This window comes from Neoarius graeffei, chromosome 8 (assembly GCF_027579695.1).
Source record: "Neoarius graeffei isolate fNeoGra1 chromosome 8, fNeoGra1.pri, whole genome shotgun sequence".
Classification (NCBI taxonomy): Eukaryota; Metazoa; Chordata; class Actinopteri; order Siluriformes; family Ariidae; genus Neoarius; species Neoarius graeffei.
This window is the reverse complement of record NC_083576.1, coordinates 92,515,568-92,542,440: the sequence shown is the minus strand read 5'-3', so window position 1 is coordinate 92,542,440 and position 26,873 is coordinate 92,515,568. Positions and strand designations below refer to the sequence as shown.

At 40.2% G+C, this 26,873-nt stretch overlaps 1 protein-coding gene across 1 annotated transcript in view; it reads left to right on the top strand.

Moving 5' to 3' along the window:
• The window catches only part of LOC132889963 (cytosolic carboxypeptidase 4), a 238,887-nt gene that overhangs the window by 203,412 nt on the left and 8,602 nt on the right, over window positions 1-26,873 (top strand). Inside the window, exon 24 of the mRNA XM_060926765.1 lies at window positions 14,666-14,829. Within this exon, the coding sequence (XP_060782748.1) occupies window positions 14,666-14,829 (164 nt within the window). The remainder of the gene's footprint in view (window positions 1-14,665; window positions 14,830-26,873) is intronic.

Sequence of the window (26,873 nt, the reverse complement as noted above, 5' to 3'; positions counted from 1 at the left end):
TGGAAAACTAAAATATGTAGCATGTTGTCATGTAAAGAGTACCAAAGTTTACAGAATACCAAAGTGTACGGACTACTGAAATGTTCAGAATACTGAAACATGTAAAATACTGTCATGTAAAAAAAAAAATTACTGAAGTGCACGGAATCCTGACATGTATGGAATACTGAAACATGGAGCATGGTGTTATTTACAGAATCCTGAAGTGTACGGAATACTAAAACATGTAGCGTAGTGTCATGTATGGAATACCGAAGTGTACGGAATCCTGAAGTGTACAGAATACTAAAACATGTAGCATAGCGTCATGTACGGAATACTGAAGTGTACGGAATCCTGAAGTGTACAGAATACTAAAACATGCAGCATAGTGTTGTACAGAATACTGAAGTGTACTGAATACTGAAACATGAAGCATGGTGTCATGTACGGAATACCGAAGTGTACAGAATACCGAAGTGTACGGAATACTAAAACATGCAGCATAGTGTCATGCACAGAATACTGAAGTGTACGGAATACTGAAGGGTATGGAATACTAAAACATGCAGCATAGGGTCATGTATAGAATACTGAAGTGTATAGAATACTAAAACATGCAGTATAGTGTCATGTATAGAATACTGAAGTGTACAGAATACTGAAACATGTAGCATGGTTTCATGTATGGAATACCGAAGTGTATAGAATACCGAAGTGTATGGAATACTAAAACATGTAGCATAATGTCATGTACAGAATAGCGAAGTGTACGGAATATTGAAGTGTACGGAATACCGAAGTGTATGGAATACTAAAACATGTATCATAGTGTCATGTACAGAATGGCGAAGTGTACGGAATACCGAAGTGTACGGAATACTAAAACATGTCGTATAGTGTCATGTACAGAATAGCGAAGTGTACGGAATACTGAAGTGTACAGAATACTGAAGTGTACGGAATACTAAAACATGTATCATAGTGTCATGTACGGAATACTGAAGTGTACGGAATACCGAAGTGTATGGAATACTAAAACATGTATCGTAGTGTCATGTACAGAATGGCGAAGTGTACGAAATATCCAAAGTGTATGGAATACTAAAACATGTATCATAGTGTCATGTAGAGAATACTGAAGTGTACGGAATACTGAAGTGTACAGAATACTGAAATGTACGGAATACCAAAGTGTATGGAATACTGAAATGTACAGAATACCAAAGTGCACGGAATACCAAAGTGTACGGAATACTGAAATGTACAGAATACTGAAGCGTATGGAATACTGAAGTTTATGGAATACTAAAACGTAGCATGGTGTCATGTATGGAATACTGAAGTGTACGGAATACTGAAGTGTACAGAATACTGAAGTGTATGGAATACTAAAACCTATAGCAAAGTGTCATGTACAGAATACCGACGTGTATGGAATATCGAAGCATATGAAATACCGAAGCGTACGGAATACCGAAGTGTATGGAATACTAAAACCTGTAGCATAGTGTCATCTACGGAATACTGACGTGTATGGAATATTGAAGTGCACATAATTCTAGCCAGTACTTTAAACAGCTAAATTTGTTGTAATGAGTTAAAATAATGAAACATTTCCCCAGGCACAATGCACTTGGAGCAGGCGGAGATCCGGATCAGTGTTACGACGCACTATGAGTGTTTTGGTGTTGAGGTCTGAGTGAGTCCTGATTAAAAAAAGCCTGTAATGATATCCGTTATAGCTGTCAGGAGTCAGGAGTGTGTCAGACATTTACAGTGTTGCTTTAGGCCAAACAAAATAATATATGTGTTTCCGGTTACCTGACCGACCCTGTAAAAACACTGCGACCCTTCAACTGTTTATGACCACGATAAACAAACTATTTCTCGTGCCCAACCCTACCTGCTTGGCAGCCACCTGGCGAGTCAAATGAGAACCGCTAGGGCGTGTCATATAAACCACTCGGTATTTGCCAAAAGACACGAGGCCTGTCGGGAGTAAATTGACAACCAACACGCACCTCCCTCTACCCCAGCCCTTTCAAACCAGCACGGGCACAGCCTGGTAGGACGCTGCCTCGGCCAGTCATTCGCCACCGTGCAAGCGCTGCTCAGCAACTTAAGTTTTGATTTGATCCATGGCTCCAGCCCACCTTTAAATGTTTATAACTTGGACACTGAAGGTCGCAGCAAAGCCAAATTTCATAGGCATTTCTAGACAGGGGTCACCATTAGATGCAATTGAATACATAGCTGAACAATGCTGATTATCTTAGATTTTTAAGTAGAAAAACTGGCCACCCTTGTGTTCATGCCTTGAAGGGTTGGATGTAAATGACTGCTTGCACATGCGCAGTATATTTCATCGATTCTTCCGGGTGCCTATAAAATGGAGGTTCACCTCGGAACAAAAAGCGACACAGTGGACAGAAATGTTTGCTTGTCAAATCAGCCTATTGCAACGCAAAAGATATTCACAACAATTAAAAATGTTTCCAAATGAAGAACTATAGAGTAACTACAACATTGTTTCCTACAACAAATCACACAGTTCTGACATTCTGGGATCAGTTGCAAACGTTTAACGAGTATTTTGCAAAAAAAGTTTTCAAAGGAAACTTCTCACTTTTTCCTACCTACCCTAGAAAATTTGTCGTAAACTTTTGGGATAAATAAATTTTTTTTCCCTACCTACCGACCCTATTTTGAAAACCCAGGAAACACATTATATTATTTTGTTTGGCCTTAATGAGAGACGAAAGAACAAGAATTTTAAAGAAAAGTGAGAGAGAAGAGATTTTTGTCAAAAGCCAATTCATGCTAATCTGAGCTGGAAATAACTCTGAGGTCTGTTGAGGGTAATGGTTTCCTCAGACAGTGAGACAGTGGCTCTGACCCAAATGCTAGAATTTATTACTAATTAGGAACCGATTTTGGATGTGAAGTAAAAAAAAAGAGCAAGAAGAGGAATTTTTGACATTCTGTCGTTTCAAAGACAAGCCAATGTGACACAGTTGTAATAAACACAATGAGATTAATAAGCTTCACTTTAATCAATTCACAAACATCCAATAACCAACTCAGATGTGCGGCCTGCAAAACACCTGCCATCGTTATTTTTTAAGGCCCAATTAAGTTTCCGAAAATTGGATCAGCTATAATTCCATTTGTTGTGGCAAAACAAGATTAACCGATCTATAATCTGCTCCTCAGACATGGCAGGATCCAGGCGAGGGTCAGATATTAACGGATAAATGCTAATCAGTTTGGCTAGCACAGGAAATACAGTAAACGCTGTTTTACTAAAATGTACAGGCTTGATTCCATCAATCATGCAATAATCATACATTTGCAACAGAAAGTTCTGGAGGTTTTGCTGAAGCACATTAAATATTAGACATACTTTACTATTTATTAACAATTTTCTGAATATTTACACTGTTAAGGTGTGGAACAGTTCGGGGTCGTCACTGTCATATTTTTCATTCCTAAATTCTCCACACATTCTCTATTGGGGACAGAGGGGACACGCCCTCTTCTTCCACAGCCACGCCTTTGTAATGTGAGCAGAATGTGGTTTTGCATTGTCTTGTTGAAATCTCCCTGGAAAAGACGTCGTCTTGAAGGCAGCAGATGTTGCTCCAAAATCTCAGTGGACTTTTCTGCATTAATGCTCCATCACAGAAGTGTAAGGTACCTTCGCCAAGGGCACTGACCCAACGCCATACCATGACACACCCTGGCTTTTGGACTTGTTCCTGCTAACAGTCTGGATGGTCCTTTTCCTCTTCAGAGCACACGGCATCCATTTCTTCCAAAAAAGATCTGAATACTGATTTGTCTGAGCACAGTACCCGTTCCCACTGTGTGATGGTCCATCCCAGATGCCTCCGAGCCCAGAGAAGTCGACGGCGCTTCTGGACACAGTTAACATAAGGCTTCCTTTATCCACAGTAAAGTTTTTACTGGTGTTTGCGGATGTGACTCCGTATTGTAGCTTGATAAAGGTTTTCCAGAGTAATCCCGAGCCCATGTGGTTCTATCAGCTGTAGATGAATGACGGTTCTTGATGCCGTCTGAGGGATCGGAGATCACAGGGGTTCAGATTAGGCTTGAGCCCTTTACACACTGAAATTCCTCCAGATTCTTTGAATGGTTTAATGATATTCAGCACTGTAGAGGGTGAAATATCCAAATCCCTTCCTATCTTTCTTTGAGGAACATTGTTTTTAAACTTTTCAATAATTTTCTCACCCATTTATTAATAAACTGGAGATCCTCAGCTCGTCTTTACTCCTCAAACACTCGGCCTTTCCTGGAGACTGGTTTTGTCCCAAATCATGATTACAGTCACCTATTTCACATCACATCATTATTTAATTGTTGTACCTCATTACTCGCCCTAAATTTCCATCGTCCCAGCTTTTTTTGGAATGTGTTGCAGGACTGAAGTGCAGGAATGGATGGATATTAACAAATGAAATGAAGTTGACCAACAAAACATGAAATATCTCGGGTTCATTCTGTCTGCAATGAAATACACATCAAAGTACATTTACACATCACTGCTTTATTTTTTATTTGTATTTTCCACACCATGCCGACTTTATCTGATTTGAGGTTGTATCTATTTATAGTAATTATAGCAATTTTTATTTTGTACTTCTAATTTTACTAACCCCACCTCCTACATTAACCATAAACAATCAGAAATTTGCACACAATTTTATTTCTAATTATTAGAGATGACACTGGAGTAAAAAACTTTTTGTTAATAATTTTTTGTACTGTTGCATAAATGCTAATTAATGTGAATCAAGTTTTGCTGATTTGTTTATTATTATTATTATTATTATTATTATTATTATTATTATTAATAGTTAGTTTTTCATCCAGTTAAATAAATGTAAACTATTTATTTAGCTTGATTTAAAAATATTAACTAGTTTTTTTTGTTTTGCTTTTTTTGTTTTTCCTGTTGCAAAGTGTTAACTTTTTTTAACCTAATTTTGTTTTGTTTGCTGTATTAATAGTTAGCTTTTTCTTTCATGGAACAAATATTTTTAAAAATCATTATTAATAGTTAGTATATTGTACAGTTAAAAATTATAATATTTACTTTGCTTTATTTTTGTATCGACAATTTTTTATTAAAAATGTATTATTGTTTTTCATTATAAAGCTATGATTTTATATATATATATATATATATATATATATATATATATATATATATATATATATATACACACACACTTGTTTTGGTCATTTTCTTTTATTACTATGTAGGTTTTTGTATTTCTGCATAAATTTTAACACTCTATTGTTGTTGATTTTGTTATTATTAATAGAATAGTTGGGTTTATTTGTTGTAATGTTCAGGTTTTTCGTGTTGATTTTTTATTTTGCTTGATTTTTAAAATAATAATAATAATAATAATAATAAATTACTGTTTACGCAAACAGTACATTTGATTTTTTTTCTTTTTAGAATATTTTTATGCTTTAATTATTCCATCCATCCATTATCTGTAGCCGCTTTATCCTGTCCTACAGGGTCGCAGGCAAGCTGGAGCCTATCCCAGCTGACTACGGGCGAAAGGCGGGGTTCACCCTGGACAAGTCGCCAGGTCATCACAGGGCTGACACATAGACACAGACAACCATTCACACTCACATTCACACCTACGCTCAATTTAGAGTCACCAGTTAACCTAACCTGCATGTCTTTGGACTGTGGGGGAAACCGGAGCACCCGGAGGAAACCCACCCGGACACGGGGAGAACATGCAAACTCCACACAGAAAGGCCCTCGCCGGCCACGGGGCTCGAACCCGGACTTTCTTGCTGTGAGGCGACAGCGCTAACCACTACACCACCATGCCACTTTAATTTTTCATTAGTTTAATTTTTGATTTGGTATTTACTTTTCATGATTTTGCAAAATAAAGAACTTTAATTCAAAGCCATTAATGAATTATGACTTTATTTATGAAGAAGATAAAAACAAACAAAAAAACTTATTATAAACAAAACCTATTATTATTATTATTATTATTATTATTATTATTTCAGCCTAAAATTTTATTTATTTATTTTTTTTGAATGATTTGGGTTTGTGTTTGATAAAAGAAAGAAGAGCCCAGAGGAAGAGAGAATGGTCGAGGAGTGTTGTTGAGAGCGTGTCGATGTTCTTCAGCTGTTTTATTGAAGGCTGTGAGAGAATCTGCTGAAACACATCTTCATCACGCCGTCATGCTTCGGCTTGGTGAAGCTCTTGTGCTGATTTCATTCAGATCTCCGTTTGTCCCGAATCCTTACAGAAGATACTTGATTACGCTGGGGGAGGGGGGGGGGTCAAGTGAGAAAGTTGTTTTATGGTTTAAACCTGCACGCGTGAGGAGATGAGATTAGACGAGCCATGAGAACTTCAATTCTGTTGATTATTCTGCGGGATTCGACCTGCGTTTGTGTTTCAGAAGCTCAGATCTTGTTATTTCTGCATCTCATTATTTCCTTATTATTCTTTATTTCATTGCTTCTTTATTATATTTTTATTTATTTATTTCAGTCTTAATTTACCTTGTTATTTCTTTGTCAATTTTCTTTTTGTTATTTTTTACATCATTATTTATTTATTTGATTATTTAATTATTTATCTATCTTAGTTCTTTATCTCATTTCATTATCTCATTATTTCTTTATTTTATTTCTTTATCTTGCTGTTTCTTTAGGTTATTATTTCTTTATCTTATTTTTTTCTTGTTATTGTTATTTTATTGGGGTGGCACGGTGGTGTAGTGGTTAGCGCTGTCGCCTCACAGCAAGAAGGTCCGGGTTCGAGCCCCGTGGCCGGCGAGGGCCTTTCTGTGTGGAGTTTGCATGTTCTCCCCGTGTCCGCGTGGGTTTCCTCCGGGTGCTCCGGTTTCCCCCACAGTCCAAAGACATGCAGGTTAGGTTAACTGGTGACTCTAAATTGAGCGTAGGTGTGAATGTGAGTGTGAATGGTTGTCTGTGTCTATGTGCAGCCCTGTGATGACCTGGCGACTTGTCCAGGGTGAACCCCGCCTTTCGCCCGTAGTCAGCTGGGATAGGATCCAGCTTGCCTGCGACCCTGTAGAACAGGATAAAGCGGCTAGAGATAATGAATGAATGAATGAATGTTATTTTATTGCTTTATTGCATTATTTCTTTCTCATTTTCCCTTTATCTTATTACATATTTATCTTTTTTCTTTATCCTGTTATTTCTTTATTTGATTATTTATCTTATGCTTTTTTAGATCATTATTTCTTTATCTTAATTTTGTCTTTTTTATCTTATTGATGGATATCATTTCATCTTTACCTCTTTCTGGTTTTATTTATTTATTTATTTATTCAATCTTTTAATATTTCTCAATCTCATTACTTCTTTATCATATTGTTTCTTTATCTCATTATTTCTTTCTATTATTATTCTCAGATATTTCTCCAGTGATGGGTCAATTTCACTCAGACCACACCCACCAGTTGTAAATATTCATGAAGGTGTTGATTAATTCTCTCTAACAGCAGCTCTGACAGTAGTGCAGGTTTATATTAATGCTCTTGCTCTGATACGTTATGGTTTCTATAGTAAGAGCTCATTCACAGGGGCGTGTCCAACAGACGCTCCACTGATAATAAACAGATTTACTGTAAATATAACTGTTGATGTGGTGAAGTTTCCTGTAAAGAGAAGTGTGTGTGTGTGTGTGTGTGTGTGTGTGTGTGCGCGTATCGTTTGTGGAAGGAGTCTCCAGTATCAGTGCTGTGTAACAGTAAGAGGTGAAGCTGGAGCGTCTGTAGAGACGGCACCGATCCGAGACCCGGTACTGTATCAGGATCAGTATATGTCTGATACCAACAACGGTGGATCAGATATCAGAGTGAACACATCCGATATCAGATCCTGTCCCAAATATTTGAACTCAGAACTGTTTCCATGCAGAGAGACCTGAGTGTTTTATCTTCTGCTCAATTTGGATTTATTTTATTTATAATTAATTATATTTAGAGTGTAAATGATTTTTGTGTGAAAGAGTTGAACTGTGAAGTGATTCAGTGAAAAAAATTAAAGTTTAGGAGTTTTTAACAATAGCTGAAGAGTGTGTGTGTGTGTGTGTGTGTGTGTGTGTGTGTGTGTGTGTGTGTAATTGATTGATGCAGGCTGCAGGCTTTTCATCTTTGAGGAGTTTTTTTTTCAGACTGCGAGCGATCAAACGCTTCAAACAACACACTGAAATCCTTTTACCCAGCATGCACCTGTGCACTCGGCCAATGACTCATTTCCTGTTTTTTTATGGCTCAGACGAAAAATAGTGATCTTATTCCGATTCTGACATGCACAGAATTTACTTATTTGCTAATTTTAATGATTTACATCACAGTGTAATTATTCTGTGAGCTGAATTCAAGAAAATATTTTAAAGATGTAAAATTACAAATTTCCAACAATAAGGAAAAAAAAGTGTTGTTTATTTATCTCATCTCATCTCATTATCTGTAGCCGCTTTATCCTGTTCTACAGGGTCGCAGGCGAGCTGGAGCCTATCCCAGCTGACTACGGGCGAAAGGCGGGGTTCACCCTGGACAAGTCGCCAGGTCATCACAGGGCTGACACATAGACACAGACAACCATTCACACTCACATTCACACCTACGCTCAATTTAGAGTCACCAGTTAACCTAACCTGCATGTCTTTGGACTGTGGGGGAAACCGGAGCACCCGGAGGAAACCCACGCGGACACGGGGAGAACATGCAAACTCCGCACAGAAAGGCCCTCGCCGGCCACGGGGCTCGAACCCGGACCTTCTTGCTGTGAGGCGACAGCGCTAACCACTACACCACCGTGCCGCCCGTTGTTTATTTATGTGTTTATTTATTACATACATTTTCTGAACAAACTGAAATCGAGTTTCTGTTCAAAAACTTTTTTTTGAGAGAAATATTGTAGATCATTAACAATACCAATATTGTTGTTGCATAAACATAAAAAAAATAAACAGACAAACAAATAAATAAATGAATTGAGATTTTATTTACATTTTCAAAATAAATATTAGCTGCTTCATATGGATCTATAAACAAAAAAAAAAACCTAATTTAAACAAACAAAGACATAAATAAGACAGGTTTATAACTCTACTGCGATTTTAATAAACAAACAAATAAACGCCTGAGACAAATTTTATGCAATTTTGTAAACCTACATAAAGTATTTCTTCCAATTTCTTCTGGATTGAAAACAAACAAACAAACAAACAAACAAACAAACAAATAAATAAATAAATAAAACAAGCAAATACTGTAAATATTATTTTTATGTAGTTTCTTACTGACATGCCACAGCGACATGTTTTAGGGAAATACATCACTAACAGTGAGAGAACTTTATCAAATTCCCCACAACAAAACTACCGAGTGGACATTCAGTAAAAAAAGTCAAACAGAAATGTTCTGACAGTGACGAGATGTTTGCAGGCGTGTCAGTGTTTCAATGCTGTGATATTTACAGCTTAAATGTCAACAGAGGCAATTACACCCAATCTGAGTACACACACACACACACACACACACACACACACACACACACACACATGATGACCATAATGGCCTCCATGCCACAAAACACTTTTATAAATCCGATTTAATGATCGATGATTATAAAGTGAAGATCAGACGTGCTGCTCTGACAGGAGTGTAATTGGGGCCAGAGTCTGATGTCACACGATTCCTCAGTGAAGATTCAAGATCAAAGAGAAACAGTGTGTGTGTGTGTGTGTGTGTGTGTCTTAGGAGAGTGTGTGTGTGTGTGTGTGTGTGTGTGTGTGTCTTAGGGGTGTATGTGTGTGTTAGAGGAGTGTGTGTGTGTGTGTGTGTGTGTGTGTGTGTGTCTTAGGGGAGTGTGTGTGTATGTGTTGGGGAGTGTGTGTGTGTTAGGTGTGTATGTGTGTGTGTGTGTCTTAGGAGAGTGTGTGTGTGTGTGTGTGTGTGTGTGTGTGTGTGTGTGTGTGTGTGTGTGTGTGTGTGTCTTAGGGGTGTATGTGTGTGTGTGTGTTAGGGGAGTGTGTGTGTGTGTGTGTGTGTGTGTGTGTGTGTGTTGGGGAGTGTATGTGTGTGTGTGTGTGTGTGTGTGTGTTAGGGGTGTGTGTGTGTGTCTTAGGGGAGTGTGTGTGTGTGTCTTAGGGGTGTATGTGTGTGTGTGTGTTAGGGGAGTGTGTGTGTGTGTGTGTGTGTGTGTGTGTGTGTGTTAGGGGTGTGTGTGTGTCTTAGGGTAGTGTGTGTGTGTATGTGTTGGGGAGTGTGTGTGTGTTAGGTATGTATGTATGTGTGTTAGGCCAAGTTTACATTAAACCGTATCTGTCTCGTTTTCTTCGCGGATGCACTGTCCGTTTACATTAAACCGCCTGGAAACGCCGGGAAACGGGAATCCGCCAGGGTCCACGTATTCAATCCAGATCGTATCTGGTCCGGTTCTGTGTAAACATTGAGAATACGCGGATACGCTGTGCTGAGCTCTAGCTGGCGTCGTCATTGGACAACGTCACTGTGACATCCACCTTCCTGATTCGCTGGTGTTGGTCATGTGACGCGACTGCTGAAAAACGGCGCGGACTTCCGCCTTGTATCACCTTTCATTAAAGAGTATAAAAGTATGAAAATACTGCAAATACTGATGCAAATACTGCCCATTGTGTAGTTATGATTGTCTTTAGGCTTGCCATCCTTCCACTTGCAAGTGGTAAGTGACCTGCGCTGGGATCACACACACAGCGGCTCAGTCCCGAATCACAGCTTGTTCACTTCACTCGCGCGCTCTGTGAGCTGCGCAGGGCTGGAGTGCGCACCCTCCAGAGGGCACTCGCTGTTCAGGGCGGAGTGATTTGGAGCGCAGGATGCCTGTGGAGCCGAGCGTATCCGTGTATTGGTGTTGCTGTGTGCACGCGAATCGTTTTAAAAACGTTAATCTGATGATCCGCTGATACGGTCTAATGTAAACATGGCCTTAGGGGAGTGTGTGTGTTAGGGGTGTGAGTGTGTGTGTCTTAGGGGAGTGTGTGTGTGTATGTGTGTGTGTGTGTGTGTGTGTGTGTGTGTGTGTGTGTGTGTTAGGGGTGTGAGTGTGTGTGTCTTAGGGGAGTGTGTGTATGTGTGTGTGTGTGTGTTAGGGGTGTATGTGTGTGTTAGGGGAGTGTGTGTGTGTGTGTGTGTGTGTGTGTGTGTGTGTGTGTGTGTGTGTGTGTGTGTTTGTTGGGGTGCATGTGTGTGTGTGTGTCTTGGGGTGTATGTGTGTGTGTGTTAGGGGTGTGTGTGTGTGTGTGTGTGTGTGTGTGTGTGTCTTAGGTGAGTGTGTGTATGTGTTGGGGAGTGTGTGTGTGTTAGGTGTGTATGTGTGTGTGTTAGGGGTGTGTGTGTGTCTGTCTTAGGGGAGTGTGTGTGTGTGTGTGTGTGTGTGTGTGTTAGGGGAGTGTGTGTGTATGTGTTGGGGAGTGTGTGTGTTAGGGGATTGTGTGTGTGTGTGTGTGTGTGTGTGTGTGTGTGTGTGTGTGTGTGTTTGGGGAGTGTGTTGAGAGTGAGTGTTAGCAATGTCATTGAGACACAAAGACCACACCTTCTTCACTCAGACTGACAGAGACCTCACATCTTTCCATCAGACTGACACAGAGACCACACCTCCTTCACTCAGACTGACACAGAGACCACACCTCCTTCACTCAGACTGACACAGAGACCACACCTCTTTCACTCAGACTGACACAGAGACCACACCTCCTTCACTCAGACTGACACAGAGACCACACCTCCTTCACTCAGACTGACACAGAGACCACACCTCCTTCACTCAGACTGACACAGAGACCACACCTCCTTCACTCAGACTGACACAGAGACCACACCTCCTTCACTCAGACTGACACAGAGACCACACCTCCTTCACTCAGACTGACACAGAGACCACACCTCCTTCACTCAGACTGACACAGAGACCACACCTCCTTCACTCAGACTGACACAGAGACCACACCTCCTTCACTCAGACTGACACAGAGACCACACCTCCTTCACTCAGACTGACACAGAGACCACACCTCCTTCACTCAGACTGACACAGAGACCACACCTCCTTCACTCAGACTGACACAGAGACCACACCTCCTTCACTCAGACTGACACAGAGACCACACCTCCTTCACTCAGACTGACACAGAGACCACACCTCCTTCACTCAGACTGACACAGAGACCACACCTCCTTCACTCAGACTGACACAGAGACCACACCTCCTTCACTCAGACTGACACAGAGACCACACATTCTTCCCCCAGACTGACAGCCAAATAAACCACACCTCCTTCATTAACATTGAGCTCATTATTTCTTGATGTTATTGAGTGATCAAGTACACCGATAGCTGATTGATTGAACATTAGCTCCACCCCTTTTTGACCCAGTAAGACCTGTAACACCTGGCTAAATCACGACAGAGATGCCGAACCCCTCTCTCTTTTCCCCGCCGCTCGCTGTCCTCTCTGTGATCTTGGACATGTTTACACGCTGTCTCTCACTTCAGGGAAGCAGCATGTGGGCTGATGGAGACTAAAAATAAAAATCATCTCCCGTTAGAGTCGTTATGTCTCGTTTATTAGAGCACGACCTCAGACAGCGTCCCGTTAAAATGAGAGAATTAAACACCACACGGCGGCTCAGGCCACAGTCGCAAATATTCATCACCACCATGGGGGCATTTATTTTTGGTCTTGTAGCCGTTTTAGTTGTTTGAACCCAAAAGCATTTATAGACATCAACACTTTTCCACCGTGTTCAGGGCGGAGGCTCAAAAAGGTTTACCAATTAAAACACATGATTAAATCCCTGAAACAGTGCTGGACGTCTCTGTGGATCAGATCGTCTGCCAAATATAATGTAATATACACCGTATGAATCAAAAGTTTGTACACCCCTACTCTACGCATTCCCAGGTGTTTCTGTATTGTGATTCTTCTCTGCGCTGTAGAACACTGAAGACTTGAGAACCATGAAATCTCACCTGAGATCTTCATCTCTCTCTCCTTCTTACTGCAGTTAAGAACAAAGAGTAAATAATAAAGGTCTTTCAATCCTGCTGTCTCTCTGTCCTTCAGTCCCATTGTCTCTCTGTCCTTCAGTCTTGCTGGCTGTCTCTCTGTCTGTCTGTCAATGCCATAAGTCTGTCTTTCAATCCTACTGTCTGTCTGCCTTTCAATCCTGTTGGCTGTCTGTCTCTCTGTCTATCTGTCCTTCAGTCCTGCTGTCTGTCAGTCATTCAGTCCTATTGTCTGTCTGTCTGTCTTTCAGTCCTACTGTCTGCCTGTCTGTATGTCTTTCAGTCCTACTATCTGCCTGTCTGTATGTCTTTCAGTCCTGCTGTCCAACTGTCTGTCTGTCCATATGTCTGTCTTTCAATCCTGCTCTCTGTCTGTCTGTCTGTCTGTCTGTCTGTCTGTCTGTCAGTCAGTCATTTAATCCCATTATCTGTCTGTCCTTCAATCCTGCTGTCTGTCAGTCATTCAGTCCCATTGTCTGTCTGTCTGACTGTCTGTATGTCTTTCAGTCCTGCTGTCTGTCAGTCATTCAGTCCCATTGTCTGTGTGTCCTTCAGTTTTGTTGTCTCTGTCTGTCTGTCCATCACTCAAGCCCTCTGTCTGTCTGCCCTTCAATCTTCTTGTCTGAGTTTCAGTCCGGCTGTCTGTCCATCTGTCCATCTGTCTGTCTGTCTTTCAATTCTGCTCTCTGTCTGTCTGTCTGTCTGTCTGGCAGGCATTTAATCCCATTGTCTGTCTGTCTGTCTGTCTGTCTGTCTGTCTGTCTGCCTCTTCACTGTTTATTTAATCAGTTTTTGGAGATATAAGTGGACGCTCTAAGGCTGATCATTTTCCTCAGAAGCTCCTGGTTAAAAGTGGATTAATGATCTTCTCCAGGTCTGATGTGATGGAGCTCCGTCTTCATGAACACACAATGAAACTTTAGTTAAAATCATTGTTATAAATTACAAGCAGTGCTTTCTTCATGAACCCCCCCCCAAAAAAAAAAAAAAAAAATTAAATTTTAAAATGCAATGTGTAAAAAAAGTTATATATATTTAATTTAATCCGAGTAATTATTATTCTTATATTTTTTCTCCTAAATAATTTAATGATGATTTTTCTGTTACTATTTTATTTAAAAAATAAAAATGGTTACAGTGAGTTGTTTGTAATCGTTAAATAAACTGCATTTGACTGAAGCTTTTTGAAAATACTGAGTCATTTACACACGTTGCAGTGCTTCAGTTCTCGTAATTATTTCCTTCAGTATTGCCAATTTTCTTTCATTTTGGTTTTTTTTTCTTTTTAAACTGTCATGGTGGTTTTGTGGATTTTGTGACATTTCTGAAGAAGTTATCTTTTTTAACACATTCATTTAACCCTTCATTTTTTGTTCTAATATGTGGAAATATTAGATCTTTACATTTTACTGTGTTTAAATCTAAATATTGAACTTAATTGAAATAAATGACTATAAATATTTTACTTCTTTCTTGAGGTGAAGGTCTGGTTTTATTTACCACATTTTTGAGCTGTAATACTGTAGAGATTAATAGAAGCATCGTGTGTGTGTGTGTGTGTGTGTGTCCACAGGACCTGCAGACGGGGACACGTGAGTTAGAGGAGATGGGGATGAAGTTCTGTCAGAGTCTCCTCACACTGAGGAAAAACTCCATCAACTACAACAGCCGCCTCATCGTCCATGCAGCCGCCATCCTGGAGCTGGACAGCAGCCTGATGGACCACAAATCCCACAAGTCAGTGTAGCGTCACCACTTCCTGTTCAACACACTGCAATACAGCGACGGTTTATACAACCACATCGACAGTGGAACAGAGAGAGAGAGACAGACAGACAGACAGGCAGAGACACAGAGAGAGAGAGAGAGATCGATCTTAGGACAATACAGCACATAACTCACTCTGTCTCTGTCTCTCTGTGTCTCTTTCTTTCTGTCTGTCTGTCTGTCTGTCTGTCTGTCTGTCTCTCTCTCTCTCTCTCTCTCTCTCTCTATATATATATATATATATATATATATATATATACAGTGGTGCTTGAAAGTTTGTGAACCCTTTAGAATTTTCTTATATTTCTGCATAAATATGACCTAAAACATCATCAGGTTTTCACACAAGTCCTAAAAGTAGATAAAGAGAACCTGTTTAAACAAATGAGACAAAAATATTATACTTGGTCATTTATTTATTGAGGAAAATGATCCAATATTACATATCTGTGAGTGGCAAAAGTATGTGAACCTTTGCTTTCAGTATCTGGTGTGACCCCCTTGTGCAGCAATAACTGCAACTAAACGTTTGCGGTAACTGTTGATCAATCCTGCACACCGGCTTGGAGGAATTTTAGCCCGTTCCTCCGTACAGAACAGCTTCAACTCTGGGATGTTGGTGGGTTTCCTCACATGAACTGCTCGCTTCAGGTCCTTCCACAACATTTCCATTGGATTAAGGTCAGGACTTTGACTTGGCCATTCCAAAACATTAACTTTATTCTCCTTTAACCATTCTTTGGTAGAACGACTTGTGTGCTTAGGGTTGTTGCCTTGCTGCATGACCCACCTTCTCTTGAGATTCAGTTCATGGACAGATGTCCTGACATTTTCCTTTAGAATTCGCTGGTATAATTCAGAATTCATTGTTCCATCAATGATGGCAAGCCGTCCTGGCCCAGATGCAGCAAAACAGGCCCAAACCATGATACTACCACCACCATGTTTCACAGATGGGATAAGGTTCTTATGCTGGAATGCAGTGCTTTCCTTTCTCCAAACATAACACTTCTCATTTAAACCAAAAAGTTCTATTTTGGTCTCATCCATCTACAAAACCTTTTTCCAGTAGCCTTCTGGCTTGTCCATGTGATCTTTGCTGCTTGTCTGCAGTTTGCTAATGTTCTTTCTGGAGAGCAGTGGCTTTCTCCTTGCAACCCTGCCATGCACACCATTGTTGTTCAGTGTTCTCCTGATGGTGGACTCATGAATGTTAACATTAGCCAATGTGAGAGAGGCCTTCAGTTGCTTAGAAGTTACCCTGGGGTCCTTTGTGACCTCGTCGACTATTACACGCCTTGCTCTTGGAGTGATCTTTATTGGTCGGCCACTCCTGGGGAGGGTAACAATGGTCTTGAATTTCCTCCATTTGTACACAATCTGTCTGACTGTGGATTGGTGGAGTCCAAACTCTTTAGAGATGGTTTTGTAACCTTTTCCAGCCTGATAAGCATCAACAACGCTTTTTCTGAGGTCCTCAGAAATCTCCTTTGTTCGTGCCATGATACACTTCCACAAACATGTGTTGTGAAGATCAGACTTTGATAGATCCCTGTTCTTTAAATAAAATAGGGTGCCCACTCACACCTGATTGTCATCCCATTGATTGAAACCACCTGACTCTAATTTCACCTTCATCTAACCTGGGGATAGATTAGGGATAAAATTAGCTCATGTTTTAAGTCGTTCAAATTCTGTAAAGCTGCTTTGCGACAATGTTTATTGTTAAAAGCGCTGTACAAATAAACTTGATTGATTGATTGATTGAAATTAACTGCTAATCCTAGAGGTTCACATACTTTTGCCACTCACAGATATGTAATATTGGATCATTTTCCTCAATAAATAAATGACCAAGTATAATATTTTTGTCTCATTTGTTTAACTGGGTTCTCTTTATCTACTTTTAGGACTTGTGTGAAAATCAGATGATGTTTTAGGTCATATTTATGCAAAAATATTGAAAATTCTAAAGGGTTCACAAACTTTCAAGCACCACTATATATATATATATATATATATATATATATATATATATATATATATATATATCTGTGAGTTAATATTTGAGTATTGTCTGCTTTTACTTGAGGGGATGGTAAGGGGTCGACACCTTTGCTATAGATTTTTGCATGAAGATTGTGTGTGTGTGTGTGTGTGTGTGTGTGTGTGTGTTGGCATTAACTCTGTATTTAAAGCTCTGCTCCTGCTGTTTCTCACCATACTTTTTATTTTACTTAAGATACTCTTAAAGGGTTGTGCCACTGTTACTGATAAGTAGGACAGACAGACAGACAGACAGAAGGTGGAACAAACAGAGAAGCAGACAGATGATGGAACAGACAGACAGAAGGTAGAACAGATAGACAGACAGAAGGTGGAACAGACAGACAGACAGACAGACAGAAGGTGGAACAGACAGAGAGGCAGACAGATGATGGAACAGACAGACAGAAGGTAGAACAGACAGACAGACAGACAGACAGACAAACAGACAGATGGTGGGACAGACAGACAGACAGACAGACAGGCAGACAGATGGAATAGACAGACAGGCAGACAGACAGAAGGTGGAACAGGCAGACAGACAGAAGGTGGAACAGGCAGACACAAACAGTCGGTGGAACAGACAGGCAGACAGACAGAAGGTGGAACAGACAGACAGACAGACAGACAGACAGACAGAAGGTGGAACAGACAGACAGGCAGACAGATGGTAGAACAGACAGACAGACAGACAGACAGACAGACCGACGGTGGAACAGGCAGACAGACAGACAGAGTGACAGACAGAAGGTAGAACAGACAGACAGACAGACAGACAGACAGGTGAAAAGGAGAGCAAAGATTAATGAGGTCGAGTGAGAAGTGATGGAAGAGTAAAGTGTCCAATGAGCTTGTGAAAGAGTGCGCGAGGTAAAATATAAACTACACTACACACACCTTCTAGAGGGAGTCTGATTAAACACACACACACACACACACACACAGATGTGGACACTTCACAGCAGCTCTGTTTACTCTGTAAATGAAGCGATGTGTGTGAATCTCTGAACGTTTTGTCCTGAACAGTGTCTCAGTCACGTGAGAGCAGATTTACAGCTTAAAGAAACATCTTTCATTAATCTATTAATCTCTGCAGCCGTGTGTGTGTGTGTGTGTTTCCCCCAACATCTCATCTCATCTCATTATCTGTAGCCGCTTTATCCTGTTGTACAGGGTCGCAGGCGAGCTGGAGCCTATCCCAGCTGACTACAGGCGAAAGGCGGGGTTCACCCTGGACAAGTCGCCAGGTCATCACAGGGCTGACACATCGACACAGACAACCATTCACACTCACATTCACACCTACGCTCAATTTAGAGTCACCAGTTAACCTAACCTGCATGTCTTTGGACTGTGGGGGAAACCGGAGCACCCGGAGGAAACCCACGCGGACACGGGGAGAACATGCAAACTCCACACAGAAAGGCCCTCGCCGGCCACGGGGCTCGAACCCAGGACCTTCTTGCTGTGAGGCGACAGCGCTAACCACTACACCACCGTGCCGCCCTCCCCCAACATCACATCTATAAATATGGATTTGAGAAGTAATTATGATCTTTCACTGAGCCGCGTTTGTGAATATTTCTCCAAGTGTTCATTTTGTTTTTGAAATTTTGTTAACTCAAATTGTTTGTGTGTTTTTCAGAAAGTGACATCAAACGGAGCTCAAAATTTCACTGCAAAAATCTAAATCTGCGTTTACAGCATTTTAATAATCGAAAGAGGCATTTCTCTTTTCTTTATCTTTCATTTCTCTTCATTTCTAAAACAAAGATCTTCATTTTAGGGAAGTGGAACATTTTACTGAGGTTCTTCAGAGGAAGAGTCATCTCCATCTGTCTGTCTCTCTCTCTCTCTCTCTCTCTCTCCCTCTGTCTCTCTCCATCTGTCTCTCTCTCTCCCCCTCTGTCTCTCTCTCCCTCCCCATCTCTCTCTCTCCCTCTGTCTCTCTCCATCTGTCTCTCTCTCTCCCCCTCTGTCTCTCTCTCCCTCCCCATCTCTCTCTCTCCCTCTGTCTCTCTCTCTCCATCTGTCTCTCTCTCTCCCTCCCCATCTCTCCCTCCCCATCTCTCTCTCCCTCTGTCTCTCTCTCTCCATCTGTCTCTCTCTCTCCCTCCCCATCTCTCCCTCCCCATCTCTCTCTCTCCCTCTGTCTCTCTCTCTCCATCTGTCTCTCTCTCCCTCCCCATCTGTCTCTCTCTCTCTCCCTCTGTCTCTCTCTCCATGTCTGTCTCTCTCCATCTGTCTCTCTCTCTCCCTCTGTCTCTCTCTCCCTCCCCATCTCTCTCTATCTCTGTCTCTCTCTCCATGTCTGTCTCTCTCCATCTGTGTCTCTCTCTCTCTCTCTCTCTCTCTCTCCCTCCCCATCTCTCTCTCTCTGTCTCTCTCTCCATCTGTCTCTCTCTCTCCCTCCCCATCTGTCTCTCTCTCTCTCTCTCTCTCTCCATCTGTCTCTCTTGCCATCTGTCTCTCTCTCTCCATGTCCGTCTCTCTCCATCTGTCTCTCTCTCTGTCTCTCTCTCTCTCCATCTGTCTGTGTCTCTCTCTCCCTGTCTCTTTCTCTCCATCTCTCTCTCTGTCTCTCTCTCTCTCTCTCTCATTGATCTGTCTCTCTGTCTCTCTCTCTGTCTCTCATCTATCTGTCTCTCTCTATCTGTCTGTCTGAAGCTTGTTTGCTCAATCTGAGCCCAGTATAAGTGTTAACGCTAGATTAGCTTTCCTAGCGTAGCCACGCCAGCGCCTTACAGATTAGCACAGTATCAGAAAAGGGCAGAAGCTAAATCCTGGCTAAATTCTCAGAGATACCTCACACACACACACACACACACACACACACACACACACACTGTTTCCCACAGTGTGTATCTTTCATTCCTGCTGTGTTTTTGTAACTCAGCATGATCATGTTGTGAGAAAAAAACAAATATAGCTGCTTAATTATGTGCTCATCTCTGAGCGTCTCACTTCAGTGGTCACCTCAGACAGCGACGATAATTAGATCTGAAAAGAAACAGAGTGCAGAAATCTGCAGCACTCGCGTTCTGTTCAGCTGAATCCTTTTCACGCTCATTATATTCATCTAAAACTTATTTTATTGCCTGTTAAAAAGAAAGAAAGAAATTGCACTGTTTTATTCTGGATTCTGATTGGTCAGAAGGTGTTGATTAATTTTGTTTCACAAAATGTAAAAATGTCACTATAAATAGATGAAAGTATGACATCGTTCTTTAAATAAATAAAAATAATTGTTGGTATATTTTTGTAGTACAAGAGGAATAAACCACTCAGTGACATGCTGTTAGAGGAAAATAATCAACTTCTGGGTGGTAACAGTATCTCAGCTCCATCACACCACAGCGTCATTGATTATTTTCCTCTAACAGAATGATGCGGAGTGTTATTTGTGTTATTTTCATTCCAGAACAGTAGCTTACATTTTCAGTGAACACTAATAACTCCTGATATTGTTTACAAACGAGTCGATTAACGTTAACAGGCGCGCATTAAACACCTCGCTATCATCGTTTAAGGTAGTGTTGTTGTTGTTGTTGTTTTTAAAAAGCACGATGCTAGCTGTAACTTTACACCAAAATGGCGATGCTGTTTCTTTGTTGTTTGAGTCACTGAGTAAATAAATATTTACTGGCAAAAAAAAAAAAAAAATCTCAGACATGAACTGGATGTGTAATGTTTATTTTTATTTTCGTTGAATGATTAGCTGCTGCAACCCTGTAGAACAGGATAAGCAGCTACAGATAATGGATGGATGGATGGATGGATGATTAGCTGTAAAAATATCAGTCATTTGTGGATAATTTTCCCCACGTTTTGTTTTATCTATCTATCTATCTATCTATCTATCTATCTATCTATCTATCTATCTATCTATCTATCTATCTATCTATCTATCTATCCTTCCTCCCATTCCAAGTCTAATCTTACACTCATAATAAAACCTACTGAAAGCCCTGAAGCCCTCGGACGGACAGGAAGTCACATCTGAGGCACAGGAAGTGTCTGGCTGGCTCTCCGAGGTCTCCGGTGCTCTCAGATAAATCACAGTGCGTGCTGAAGCAGGATCAGTGCGAGCTTTTGTTTGTCATCAGGCCCGGAAAGCGATTCCTGATTCAGTCCTCAGGGCTGCTGTGTGCTGAACACACGCATAATAAAAAATAAATCACATGGGGCTTTGGCGCGTCTTAACCAGTAAATCTGAAAGCAGGAGATGAAAGAAAAACAAACAAACAAACAAACAAACAAACAAACAAACAAACAAAAGAATGAATGAATAAATAAATCAGGTTACTTGGCTCTGAATCTGCACTTGTGTTCTGTGAGATTATGGAAACCAAACAGGAGCCGAGTTTAAAGCTTTATTCCCACTGACGCTGACGCTGGAGGACGGAAGAACGGACTTCCTGAACACCAGTGTGCAACAGGAAGTCCATCGCTTTCTCCTCGGAGATGTGGATTAAAGGATTATTTACAGAACAAAACTCTTCACATTATTCACAACAAATACTCTCACATTCATTTCCTCTGATTCTTTCAATCCAAAATTTTTGTTTGTGAATAATTCACTAACGAGTGCAAATTTTTATTTATTACAGAACACTTAATACTTTTTATATATTTATAGTTAAATTTAAAGTGAAACCAGTTCATTTATATGAATAAGAGGAAGCAGTTAGTCGTGTTAATGAGGCACCAAACAAACACACAAACACACAAATATTGCAAACACCATGAACCCCACAAACACCACAGACATCACAAACTTAACTTCTTTCTTTCTTTCTTTCTTTCTTTCTTTCTTTCTTTCTTTCTTTATTTATTTATTTATTTATTTATTTATTTCTCACACCTTTTCTTTTCTTCCCCCTTTCTATTCTGTTCTTATCTTTCCCCTAATAAATGTTATCCCCTGATAAAATACGTATGAATATAGCCACACAGGTGCAAACACTTCAAAATCTGGAACCATTGGATAACGAGAGAGGGGGTCGTAATACAATGTCAACATTTAGTTTAATTGATGTTGAGACTCTGAGAAAAACAGTACAAAGTCTCAGCTCCTCCACATCTGAACTGGACATTTTACCTACAGTCTTTTTCAAATCTGTTCTTCACCTAATATCAGACGAGGTACTTCAGATGATCAACACCTCCTTACGAACTGGCATGTTTCCCTCATCTCTGAAAAAAGCGGTTGTAAAACCCCTACTGAAAAAGAATAACCTGGATGTCTCAGTACTCAACAACTACAGGCCCATATCCAATTTGCCATTCGTTGGTAAAATAATTGAAAAAATTGTTTTCAATCAATTAACTGCCTTCCTGACATTAAACGGATGTTTTGATAAGTTTCAGTCAGGTTTTCGTGCCAATCATAGCACTGAAACAGCTCTTACTAAAGTCATGAATGACCTACGTCTTAATTCTGATGCTGGTAAAACATCAGTCTTGGTGCTTTTAGACTTAAGTGCTGCATTTGACACGGTAGATCATTCCATACTGTTACATCAACTGGAGCATTGGGTTGGATTTACTGGTATAGTAATCAACTGGTTAAAATCTTACCTACAACAAAGATTTTTTTATGTGGCCATTGGAGGCCACAGTTCATCACCCGTGTCCTTGAACTGTGGGGTTCCCCAGGGCTCAATCCTGGGACCATTACTATTCAACCTTTATATGCTCCCACTTGGACAAATTATTAAGAATAACTCAATAAACTTCCATAGCTATGCAGATGACACTCAGCTTTACTTAGCTATGTCACCTAATGACTATGCCCCTTTTGAGTCTCTTCATAGATGCATTGACCAAATTAACAAATGGATGTCTCACAATTTTCTTCAGCTGAACGCAGATAAAACTGAAGCAATTATATTTGGCAAAAAGGAGGAAAGGCTTAGGATTGTCACTGTTCTTGAAACAAAGGATACTGTCAAAAACCTTGGTGTCCTTATTGACAGCGAACTTAACTTCAACAGTCATATGAAAGTGGTAAAAAAGTCTGCATTCTATCACCTAAAAAACATTTCTAAACTCAGGGGTCTCATGTCAAAACATGATCTAGAAAAACTTATTCATGCTTTCATCTCCAGTAGGGTTGATTACTGCAATAGCCTTTTCACAGGTCTTCCAAAAAAGACCATCAAAGAGCTTCAACTAATCTGAAATGCAGCAGCAAGGGTTCTTACAAGAACAAAAAGGGTCGTCCATATCACTCCAATCCTAAGGTCTCTGCACTGGCTCCCAGTGAGCTATAGAATTGATTTTAAATTACTTCTTCTATTTAAAACATTAAATGGGATGGGACCCAGCTACCTACTGGATATGTTTCAATTATATGCACCAACTAGGTCTCTAAGATCACAGGAGAAAACCTTGCTAGTAATACCAGCTGTCAAAACGAAGTGTGGTGAAGCAGCCTTTAGTTGCTATGCTGCTAAGCTTTGGAACCAACTTCCAGATGAGATCAAAAACGCTCCTACTGTTGTTAGTTTTAAATCCAGGCTCAAGACAAAGCTGTTTTCAGATGCTTTCACTTGATTAATTTTTACCTAAGTAATTAATTTCCTTTAACATAATTTCTTTTAATTTTTATTTTAATTATTTTACTTTCTTTATTTTAATTTCTTTTTAATCTTGGATTTTAATGATTTTACTTTTACTTTAATTCTTTGTTACTGTGATCCTCGTAGATTGTGTCTGTGGGACGATTTTTGGTGATCCTCGTGGAAGAGCCACGGGAAGAGCGCGCTTTATGTGATCCTCATAGATTTTGTCTGCGGGACGATTTTTGGTGATCCTGGTAGATTTTGTCTGCAGGATGATTTTATTTGGTGATCCTCGTAGATTGTGTCTGCGGGACAATTTTTGGTGATCCTCGTGGAAGAGTCATGGGAAGAGCGCACTTTATGTGATCCTCATAGATTTTGTCTGCGGGACGATTTTTGGTGATCCTGGTAGATTTTGTCTGCAGGATGATTTTATTTGGTGATCCTCGTAGATTGTGTCTGCGGGACAATTTTTGGTGATCCTCGTGGAAGAGCCACGGGAAGAGCGCGCTTTATGAGTTAAACCCATAATAATAATTAATCTCGAGGCTGATTCCTTTTTTGAACTTTATTTCATTTTATTATTTTATTTCTACTATTGTTTAATTCTTATTATTTTTCTTCCCCAATTATTTTATGTAATTTTATTTTCTATTGTTTACTGTTCTGCTTTTACTTCTGTAAAGCACATTGAACTGCCACTGTGTATGAAATGTGCTATATAAATAAACTTGCCTTGCCTTGCCTTGCCCTGAATCCAGCCCCAGCTCTGTGGAACAGTTTTTTCTTTCACCGTCTTGTGCGAGTCGTCATGTGGTCGTTCAGAGTATTTAGTGTGAATTGTACTCGAGTTTATCTGAGATTAATTATGGGCTGTGAGGTGATGATGAGGAGCTCAGAGCTGATCTTTGTTCTCTCTCTGATTAACGAGCAAAAGATCACAGCTGTCCATCCATCCATCTGTCTGTCTGTCCATCTTTCTGTCCCTCTGTCTGTCCATCCGTACATCTGTCTGTCCCTCTGTCTGAGGAACGAGATGTATTCAGTTTTGTTGAACAGAACAGGGACAGACTTCCACCTGAAATTCCCAGATGAATGACAGTGATTGTCTTGAGTTGTTCCTTGGACCGGTCCTGTGGATCGTGTGGTCCAACATTTCTTCACTTCCCCAATCATGACTTTAGTTCACCACCGTAATCGTTTTGATGAACAAAAAGTGAAATGCTCATGGTTCCAGTTGGTCGTATTCTATCTAGAGATGATACAAAGGAAAATAAAGCTCAGAATGAAGGAAGTTGGAGATTGTTGCTGTATCTGCTGAGTGTACGGAGCTCATGCAGTTAGCTCGTTAATCTGAGAATGAAGCTGAGTGCGTAACACGTAAAATCACACAAACAATTTTCACTCTGATCAGTGTGCTTATTTAATGTGTTTTTAACTTGTTAGCTTTAGAAGTGATCTCCTGTTTTGACTACTGTTTCTCATCAGAACATTAAAAAATAAAAAAGTCTATCCAATCACAGATCCTGAAATCTGATCACATGCTTGGGTTTAGGTTTATGAATATCTGAACACAAAATCTTTCTAATCTGGAGTTTTTACTGCACACTGTCGATGGTGTGCTCCACATTAGCACAGAAAGACCAAGTCCCAGAAATGAGCAGCGTAAATCTCAGAGAACGCTGTGAGCATTAGCGCTGCGGCTGATATACCCACACGCTAATGCTAATTGGATCAGAACTGCAATCATTTTGGTCTCGGGATGTGAATTCTTACATCCTACGATTCTGTGCACTGCCACCCGTCTGACTTTTCAATTACTGTAAGTGGTCACTGAGCGAGGAAAAAAAAAAGAGCAGCGTTCATTTTGCACTGCTTCACCGCAGAGCGTCGATGAATCTTCTTCCTGACAGCGAATGAGTCCGATTTCTAACATCCAAACCCTGAGATAGCTGGACACGCTGGGCACAGAACAAAAACCCTTCATCACACCCTGTCCCCATTCAGTGTTCTACTGTAACATACACACACACACACACAGTGTTTATTACATGATATTTTCCTAGCAGCTATGAAATATTTGAAAAAGTGAAACCATTGTAAATAAATAAACACAAACACTGACCTTTAAACCTGAATGCAGACTTCAGAACAGCACTTGATCCACCGCAGTGTATTATTTAGCTTTTTATTTTTATTTTATAGCGTATTCCAATGGCTACATGTGTACAAAACATAACAGTCATGAAACGAGATCCTAACACCTGTGTGTGATATAGATTTTATCATGCTTTTAGCAAACATACAAACAAACAAATAAATAAATACATTTGTACAATACATAAATAAATAAAAATAAAGTATTAATTCAAACAAATGCAAGAAAATTTTAGAGAAATGTTTATTTATCTTCTTGTATAAAGAGATTAATAAATAAAAGTCAAATACATACATACATACATACATACATACATACATACATACATTAATTGTCTATTATTTGCAGTTTATTTGTTTATTTATTTAGGGCTATTAGTTATTTAACAATTATTTTTACCTTATTATGAGTTTCTTTTCCACTTTTTGCCTTAAAATAAATTTAATAATAATAATAATAATAATAATAAAACCCCAATTCCGGGCGGCATGGTGGTGTAGTGGTTAGCGCTGTCGCCTCACAGCAAGAAGGTCCGGGTTCGAGCCCCGTGGCCGGCGAGGGCCTTTCTGTGCGGAGTTTGCATGTTCTCTCCGTGTCCGCGTGGGTTTCCTCCGGGTGCTCCGGTTTCCCCCACAGTCCAAAGTCATGCAGGTTAGGTTAACTGGTGACTCTAAATTGAGCGTAGGTGTGAATGTGAGTGTGAATGGTTGTCTGTGTCTATGTGTCAGCCCTGTGATGACCTGGTGACTTGTCCAGGGTGAACCCCGCCTTTCACCCGTAGTCAGCTGGGATAGGCTCCAGCTTGCCTGCGACCCTGTAGAACAGGATAAAGCGGCTACAGATAATGAGATGATGAGAAACCCCAATTCCAAAAAAGTTGGGACGCTGTACAAACTGTAAATAAAAACAGAATGTGATAATTTGCAAATCATGGAAACCCTAGATTTCACTGAAAATAGTACAAAGACAAAATATCAAATGTTGAAACTGAGAAATGTTATTGTTTTTTTGAAAAATATTTGCTCACTTTGAATTTGATGTCAGCAAAATGTTTCAGAAAAGTTGGGACAGGGGCGTGTTTACCACTGTGTTGCATCACCTCTACTTTTAACAACACTCTGTAAACGTTTGGGAACTGAGGAGACCAACTGCTGTAGTTTTGAAAGAGAAATGTTGTGCCATTCTTGCCTGATATACAATTTCAGTTGCTCAACAGTTCGGGGTCTCCTTTGTCATATTTTACG